General features: G+C 55.8%; 1 protein-coding gene across 1 annotated transcript; it reads left to right on the top strand.

Moving 5' to 3' along the window:
* The first annotated feature begins 1094 nt into the window (after positions 1-1094).
* Positions 1095-6778, top strand: Slc32a1 (solute carrier family 32 member 1). Its single transcript, XM_057781237.1, has 2 exons — positions 1095-2722; positions 4840-6778. Exons 1-2 carry the CDS (start codon positions 2333-2335, stop codon positions 6025-6027), a joined length of 1578 nt encoding a protein of 525 aa, XP_057637220.1. The 5' UTR covers positions 1095-2332; the 3' UTR covers positions 6028-6778.
* Positions 6779-9187: the final 2409 nt, after the last annotated feature.

Raw genomic sequence — 9187 nt, 5'->3', positions numbered from 1 at the left:
CAGAATGAGTGAATAAATAAATGGCCTCGTTTCTCACCAATGAACCCGACAGCCCACTCTGGCATAATAATAATAATAATAACAAACACTGTAAAGAAAACAAAAGAGAAGATAAGTGCTTTGGACTTGTTTGTCAAGGAAGGCATCCGTAACTATCTTAAAGTGTGTGTTGAAGGGCACCAGAGGTCACTGCAAAGACACTAGGTCCCTCCACCTACATATGTCAGGTGGGCCGGAGGAATTCCTCCAGGAAGAAGAGACTAGGAAGGGACGGAAACCCTTGTCTGGAGGAATCTGTAGGGCAAACCTCTGGGTTGAAGGGTCCCTTCTGTTCAAAGCTTTTTTGGAAGGGAGGATGTCCGTGTACCTACTGGGAAGGAATCTCTGTCAAGTCTTTGCTTCTATCAAATGGCTGGAGGTGACCAGAATTCACCATGTTAGGGGGAAGGGTTTGATCTTGGTTTGGCAGGAAGTGGATTTTTTTTTTTTTTGCAGTGGGCATGTGTGAGGGAAGGGGGCTCATAGGGAGGGGTGAGGAACACTGTCCGACGTATGGAGGTCCCCTACTTGGGAGAGAGACCTCTGTCAGAGACCAAGAGGTGCTTGAATTGAAGGGGGAGGGGCTAAGGGTAGCCCGTCTAGTCCTGGCAGCTCCTACTCGTTGGTCAAAGCCCTCAGGCCGCCCTACTTGTGCACTGACCTGGGCTAATCTAAAAATACTGCACTGGAGGGAGAGACTGGGGTTCCCACGAAGAATGAATCTTCAGAGAGGACATGGGGGGGGGGTCATTATCATTTCTTTCAGCTTTCCTCGGCCCAGTGACAACGCTATCTATGCTGGGTCTGCTGCAGGTTCCATCCCGTGGTTTATTGCTCTGGAGTTAGAGAAAGAACCTAGCTGAGGACATAGGCAGGGACCCACACGGAACAGCCTCAGCCGACCCACACCCCACGGAGACTACAAAGGGACTCACGCCAGGACACACGCAAGCAACTCCATTCAGGAACAGCAGCTCCGCACCGAGTCTCCACTGCGCACAAAACCCCACATGGAACACACACGATTACCGAACCTCACGCTCAGAGTTCACACAGCGCCGAACCACAGCGGTATCTGATGCGATGTCTTTGTCTCTGGATCTCTTTGGTCTTCGTGCTCGCACACATACGCACGACACTCAACAGAAGCATCCAAGCTCTCACAGTCCAGGGGGCGGTATCTGAGCCTGGCCGAGCGCACCCGTATATCTGCGCCCTGGTTCACAGGACCGTGAAGCCCGCCTTTCCTCCATCCTGCCTTTGCTACCGAGAGGCATCCTTTGAGTCCTGCTCTTTCCAAGCCTCCATATAAAAAGAGAAAGAGAGAAAGGAAAAAAGCGAACTGGCAGCCTTTCGCCTCCACTCTGTGCGCATCAGGAGAGCAGTTGGTGGTGAGCTACCCGCTTCCATCGTGGCATCCCTGGACGGCAGAAACGGCTTAGGTGGTCCTGTCCGGGGCTGAACGTCTTTAAAAGTGATCCAAGACGTTCACTCCTGTCACCAAGATGGACTTACGACGAGATTTAAGAGCGCATAATAGATGGCAGGGAGACAGACAGCCCGCCCGGCTCCGCTAAAGACCGGCAACTGTCTATGGCTATCCGGACTTCAAACCAGAAGTTCTGGGTCCGAAAAGCTTGGGGACTCTGGAGGGATTGTCTGGGGATGGAGGACCTCAATAACCAGCCCACACTGAACTCCTCCCTCCTTGCAGTGGCGACGACGTGGGACGGGCCAGGGAGCCCGCTAGCACCTCCTCCAGAAATGCAGCACTTGGGGGGCTCCCCACCCACACCTCCCCGTGCTCCTTCCCACCGCCTTCCCAAAGGTGCCTCTTTCCAGTCCCTATCACACTTCCGAAATCTTCCGTGGCCCCTTTCCATCCTCCCAGCCCCCACCTCACGCCCCCCGGCTTGGGCAGTATCTCCTTTCCGCCCTCCGCCCACGCACCGCCTGACTCCGAGGGGGTGCGAGCGCATTAGGCTGCGCCCGCGTGGGGGCGCCGCGCCAGCCTAGCGTAGCTGCTCTGACGCCGCCGTCGCCGCCGCCCTCCGCAGCCCGGCAGGCACCCGCGCCAGCTCTGCAGAGCACTCGTCACCTCTCGGGCCGGTCCCACCGAGAGCCAGCCTATCACTCCCGGAGCCAGCCTCGAACGCAGGGCGCGAGGGTCATGAGCCAGAGCGCCCCGGGGTGCCGCGCCAAGAGCCAGCGGAGATAGCGGCCCTCGCTGCCTTAACACGCGCTCGCCGCGTCCCCAGACCCTTCTGTCCTTTCCTCCTGCCCCATCGCCACCATGGCTACCCTGCTCCGCAGCAAGCTGACCAATGTGGCCACGTCCGTGTCCAACAAGTCCCAGGCCAAGGTGAGCGGCATGTTTGCCAGGATGGGGTTTCAGGCGGCTACGGATGAGGAGGCGGTGGGCTTCGCGCACTGCGACGACCTCGACTTTGAGCATCGCCAAGGCCTGCAGATGGACATCCTGAAATCAGAAGGCGAGCCCTGCGGAGAGGAGGGCGCCGAGCCGCCCGTCGAAGGAGACATCCATTACCAGCGCGGCGGCGCTCCTCTGCCACCGTCTGGCTCCAAGGACCAAGCCGTGGGAGCTGGTGGCGAGTTCGGGGGTCATGACAAGCCTAAGATCACGGCGTGGGAGGCGGGCTGGAACGTGACAAACGCCATTCAGGTGAGCGCGGGATTCCCAGCTCTTACTGTCACCACCCCCACCTGAGCGGTGATTGCCGGGCTCTGCTCCCACACGAACCCCACAGAGGTCTAGGTTTCAATGCCCGCTCCCCACAGGACATGAGATCTACGCCCCCAGGTGGTGTCCTGTTCAGATCCACATAGCCTCCTCTTACTGCCCCTGCGGCAGGACAACTTGGCTGAGGTTTGGGGCGGGGTGGGGGCACAAATTTAGAGACCCTGCAAAAGCTGGAGAAATGGGGAAGGGCTTGGGGCGGAGGCGGGGGTGGGAGGGAGAAAGAAAACCGGGATCGGAAGGGACAGTTTGCCTTGGGCTGCGGAATGGAGTCACAGCTGCATTTTTCCGGAGGAGAGAGGGGGTGAGGGCGGGGGGGGGGCGAGGGGGGGGGAGGGAGAGCTGAGCTGGGAGTCTCCTCCTCCGGACACACGCAGAAATCGTGCACACGTACAGAGACAGACACGTCTGTCTCCTCGGTCCCCTTCCCCATGAACAAACAGGCACATGACATGCATTGATTTACAGTTGACGAGGTTACCCGAGACGTACTTGGTACACCCCAAGGCTTTCCCCAATTGCAGCAATACTTTTTACACAGCAAGTGCCCATGTCCTAACTTGATTATAATGCATGCACACACAAGCACACACTCAGGAAGACACAGCACCCACTTGACTCGTGCAGCTTTGTTGGAGAAAAACAGGTTAGCACATAGGACTCCGCGCCACGCAGCTGCGCAGACTGACTCCTTTCGCCCGAAATCCCGGCTGCACCGCAGAAACCCAAGCGCCTCCTCCACCTTTGGTCCAAGCAGCTCCAGAGGCCGAGAACTGCCTTAGGCCGTCAAACTCGTCCTCTGTAACCTCTAATCCCAACCCCTAGTCTAGTCCCATTCCCACCAGGAGCGCAGAGCTCCTACGCTGAGTGATTTGGATTTCTCAAAACAACCCTGGGAGCGGGCAGGGGTTGATGGGCCCCAACTTCTGGGAGGGAGGAGGCCTCGATTCTGGGAGCCCTTGGGCTCTTTGTCTTGGCTCCCTAGCTTCTCTGGAGTGTTGAATCGTTGAGACAGAGAATGTAGGTTTCTTAGGGGTGGAAGGCGGCAGCTGGGTTTCTTTGGATTTTAGATTCAGAGGGATGCTTAGGTGTCTCTCTACCCGTGGCACTTCCCACTCAGGGACAGGAGATTGAAAGAATACAGGATAGGGTTGGAGTCCCAGAGGCCTTCACCATTGCAGGTGTTCCCCCCCCCCTCCGTGTCTTTCATGGCTCCGTTCTCTAGCCCGGAGAAAGGTAGGCTGGAGGTGCGCAGGCCTTGGGAATCTTGTATTTCGTTAGCTTTTTTTTTCTCCATGTAAATTACAAACGACATTGCACCGCTTTGGCCCTTTCATCTGATCGGATTCTAGAGACCTGTAGGCTTTGGTTTCCCGCAGCAGCAGTCCGGCTTCCTGAGTAGGAAGGGTCCTTACTCTGATGCCCTCTGCAGATTCCACTTAAAATACCCTTCTTATGGATCGTCCAGGCCCCAACTCCAACCTTGTCCTAGGGGTCCCAGTCAATATTCCCGCCTCCTCTCAGTTCCCCAAAGCCCTGTGTCTAGCCAAAGTGTCTGCATATTTCTTTCTTTCTGGCTTCTTTTGGGTTTCAGTCGGTTCCTTTCTACCCGGCCTCCACTCCTCTAGTTTGACCCTTAAGACACCTCATTAATGAACATCCCATTCCAGGCCACCTTAAAGACGGTGCCCGGCTCTTCGGAGCTTTTCAAAGTGACCTTCTGGGACCGTGTTCCTTCCAGTATTGTATCCCCTGGAACTATCTGCTAGAATTCCTGTATTCCCTTCTACCCTCAGACTCCTCCACCCCCACACCCCCGTTCCCCGCACTAGCCTTCCCTCTGACTTAACACTCAGCTTTCGCTTTGGTGCCCCTTTCACGAGGATTCGTCCCAGTCTCCCATCCTTTCCACTTGGTCGCTTAGGCGCAAGTCCCCCTCACCTAGCTCCCTCTAGCGATAGTTTTGGGCTATACCCCCCACAGTCCCTTTCCAAGGCTGCCTGGGCTGAGCTCCTGGATCTGGTTGCCTTTTTGCACCACAGGGCATGTTTGTGCTGGGCCTACCCTACGCCATCCTCCACGGCGGCTACCTGGGGTTGTTCCTCATCATCTTCGCCGCAGTGGTGTGTTGCTACACCGGCAAGATCCTCATTGCATGCTTGTACGAGGAGAACGAAGACGGCGAGGTGGTGCGCGTGCGGGACTCTTATGTGGCCATAGCCAACGCGTGCTGTGCTCCCCGTTTCCCCACGCTGGGTGGCCGCGTGGTTAATGTGGCCCAGATCATCGAGCTGGTGATGACGTGCATCTTGTACGTGGTGGTGAGCGGCAACCTCATGTACAATAGCTTCCCGGGGCTGCCAGTGTCTCAGAAGTCCTGGTCTATCATCGCTACGGCCGTGCTGCTGCCCTGCGCCTTCCTGAAGAACCTCAAGGCCGTCTCCAAGTTCAGTCTGCTGTGCACGCTGGCCCACTTCGTCATCAACATCCTGGTCATCGCTTACTGCCTCTCGCGAGCGCGTGACTGGGCCTGGGAGAAGGTGAAGTTCTACATCGACGTCAAGAAATTTCCCATCTCCATCGGCATCATCGTTTTCAGCTACACGTCGCAGATCTTCCTGCCCTCCCTCGAAGGTAACATGCAGCAGCCCAGCGAATTCCACTGCATGATGAACTGGACGCACATCGCCGCCTGCGTGCTCAAGGGTCTCTTCGCGCTCGTCGCCTACCTCACCTGGGCTGACGAAACCAAGGAGGTCATCACCGATAACCTGCCCGGTTCCATCCGCGCCGTGGTTAATCTCTTCCTGGTGGCCAAGGCGCTGCTGTCCTACCCGTTGCCCTTCTTCGCGGCCGTCGAAGTGCTGGAGAAGTCTCTCTTCCAGGAAGGCAGCCGTGCCTTCTTCCCCGCCTGCTACGGAGGCGACGGTCGCCTCAAGTCGTGGGGGCTGACGCTGCGCTGTGCGCTGGTGGTCTTCACGTTGCTTATGGCCATCTACGTGCCGCACTTCGCGCTGCTCATGGGCCTCACCGGCAGTCTCACGGGCGCCGGCCTGTGCTTCCTGCTGCCCAGCCTCTTCCACCTGCGCCTGCTCTGGCGCAAGCTACTGTGGCACCAGGTCTTCTTCGATGTGGCCATCTTCGTCATAGGCGGCATCTGCAGCGTGTCCGGCTTCGTGCACTCACTCGAGGGCCTCATCGAGGCCTACCGAACCAACGCAGAGGACTAGCGGGCGGGGCCCCTGCCTCCAGATCCCACCCCGCCTATCCCCATTACCACCCCCTATTCCTCCCCCCACACCCCAGCCCCGTGCGCCACCGCACTAGGGAGGCCGAGCTTTAAACATCTCTGGTTCCTAGTTGCTGATTATTCAACGGGGGACGGGGTGGGGGAGGGAGGGGATAGACATCCAAGGTCCACTGCGTCTGCGTTTCTGTCGTCCTTTCTATTCCACACCGCCCTGATTTGCGGGGAGGGAGAGTATATTTGTGGAGAATGTTTTCTGTCCTTCCTGGAGCCTCCCCCGCCCCGACTTTGGCTCCAGTCACCGGTAGGGGTGGGAAGGGAGGGGAAAAGGGGCTCACGCAGCTCGCAGGCTCAGAAACTTGACCTTGGGGATGGGGTGGGGGACATTTCACAGCCATCCAGTGCTTGGAATCTACAGCGTCCAGCCATTTCCAGCAAGAGCGCTCCCCATGCCCTAGACATTTCAACTTTGCGGCTAGAAAGGCTGGTGGGGAAATCCATTTCGGGCGGGCGACTTCCTTCTGGAGAAGCCGCGGCAGGAGCCTGTTTGCCTGCCGGTTTTCAGGAACCCAAACTCATCTTGTGCAATGTGTCCGGTTGTGGAACTGTATACTGTGCGTGTGGTGTGCTCGTGGTGAATAAGATGAAATGTATATCAGAAAAAAAATCTATCTCTAATTTAAAGTGCGGTGCATAATAATTATATCCGCAAATAAAGAAGAAACAAAGGCGTTTCTGGCCTCCGGTTCCCGGCTGCCCAGCGCGGTGGTAAGTGGGAGGGAGGTGGTGGGGACACCCAGCACTGGGCAAGTAAAACAGGGAGGGAGGAAGGAACAATTGTGGTTAAAAGGTCCTGGGAGAACTGAGTTGGTTCGATGTCAGGATGAAAGAACCAATGGACCCCTTCCGGCAAGAATTCGGGGGAATTCATAGAGAATATGGTGGACTCTTTCAGCTTCCAACCCTAAAGCGGCAGGGTGCAAATTTACTGAACAAATGTTTGATTATTAGGGTTAGGGCTAAGTTGGGTAAAAGAGTAAACTCCTAGTTTACAGTAGGGGGCGTATTTCAGGGCGAGGGGAAAGCCAGGTAACAAAGGACCGAAAGCATAAATCCCTTGAGGGTCTGCAAACTGCGAGGAGACCGATAGAGGAGTGGGTTGTGGGTTTTCCAGGCCCTTGGGACCAGGCGCCAAACCCGTTGTCTTTCAGGCACCTAATACCCTCAAAACACCCTACCTCAATCCCCCGCTGGGGTTTACGCAGCCAGCCAAAGGGATTGGCCGTTTACAACAAGCCCTTGGACCATCATCCCCACCCACCCCCACAACCCCAGCCTCCCAGCCACGCCAAAGGGATTGGCCATTCCCCACTCCCCTGCACAGCTTGCCAATGTGATTGCCTGATTTATCCAAACCAAGGAATGGGGTAGGGACTGGTCTGGGTGGTATTTTGTTTTTCTGTGCTGCCTTGAGGGGCATTTGCCTGGGTCTGCTGGGAAAGGTTAGGGTACTCTTTTAGTATGGAGCTGGAGGGCTGGGCTGCTCTTGGGTGCCCCCTCACTGTGGGAGGAGCCATCGTCTAGGCACAGGCTTTTAGAGTGAATCTAATGACTAAGCTGGGTGCCAGTCTCTCTGCAGTGGGGGAGGAGGGAGAGGAGAGGAGCAGGGAGAGGAGGGAGAGTGTATCTGTGTCTCACAAACACCTTAGTAGATGTGTGTGTGTGTCCACGGCATAGAGGGCTGGGTCTATGGTGCACATGTGACAGATGTGATTCTGCAGCCACAGAACCGGACCAGGAGGGAGTAGGCTACCAAGCAGCGCTAAGAAGGCCGGTTGAGATGATTGTCCCCCTCACCGTCTCCTTGCCTTATTTCCCTTTGTCCCTATGGCGCTATGCTCAGGCAACAGCACAAATCAAAGAATTCTATTCCCAGTCCTCCATGATCACTGATGTCTCCCAAACCCCGGGAGGAGGGCGTTGAGTATCCGTCCTCCTCTTGTGTCTGCTTCCCGGTAGACCAGGAATGTGCTCAGACCCAGAGCCCACATTGTAGCTCAGAAAAGGCTATGTCCTTATCCGTAGAAGGACAAATGAGATTAGCAGTAGGGACAGGAACTGCTAGCTCTAGGATTTGCTTGCATTTCTCCAGTGGGTTTTGGCTCCAATCTTTGAGCTCAATTTGAAGGGGCCCAGGCGGGTCCTCAAGAGCAAATCCTGATGGTGGCATTGGCATAGAGCCCCCTAGAGTCACAAATGGAACTCTACACCCTAGTGAGTGGGTCACTAACTATCAAATTAGGAGCCAGGTTCCTGGGGGAAATGGAGGCAGATGGGACCCATCTCCATATTTTCTCGCTTCTCTCCAATGTGCATGAACAGAGATCACAAAGAAGTCACTAGCCACAGTGCACTCACCCCTGCTGTCTGCTTCCTAGGAGAGCAGCCTGGGAAGATGAGGACTCTGCATCAGCCTCACCCCATACACCCAGGGTTCCCAACAGTTCCTATCAGGCATCCTGACTCCGTGTGTTGTTAACTCTAATAAGCTGCCCCTATCTGCTGCAGAGATATGTCAGTGTGCCTGTCTTGTGCCCTTGAGAAACCACAAAGACCATGTCTGCCAGCCTCAGAGTCTGGAAGTGACCCTGGCTCACTTCCCCAGTGGTCAGAGCGTGAGCTGCCGACCCTCAGGGAGGCTTTCTTCTTCACTGTTTTGGTGCTTGTCTCCGAGTTCTCGCTGTTTCTCCCCACCTTCACCTCCTGGAGTTAATTCTGTTCTCCCTCTCCACCCCAGTGCTTTGCTTCAGTATCATTTGTCAAAACCGAGTCTTCGGTGATTTATTTTGCCAAACTCTTGATGCTCTAGTATGGTATTTTGTTATATGATGCACCCTATCCCAGAGACTGATATGTTCCTTGTTCAAGGGGAACCACTAAGCCATGGAGAGGATCCAGGCCTTGCTGTGCATCCTTCGAACTCCACTGTCACCAAGCCACTGCCAGTGCCTCCCCTGAACTCCTGTCTTATCTCCCTGGGGGCTTTCTAGGATACCTTGGGAGACACAATTTGGAGTTGAGGAGTCATCTCCCAACACTGAGCCAGTTAGTGATTCCTGTCTCTGGTCCTCTGATGAAATGAC

This window comes from Chionomys nivalis, chromosome 9 (assembly GCF_950005125.1).
Source record: "Chionomys nivalis chromosome 9, mChiNiv1.1, whole genome shotgun sequence".
Taxonomy (NCBI): domain Eukaryota; kingdom Metazoa; phylum Chordata; class Mammalia; order Rodentia; family Cricetidae; genus Chionomys; species Chionomys nivalis.
The sequence above is the reverse complement of the archived record's forward strand: the minus strand, read 5'-3'. Positions and strand labels throughout refer to the sequence as shown.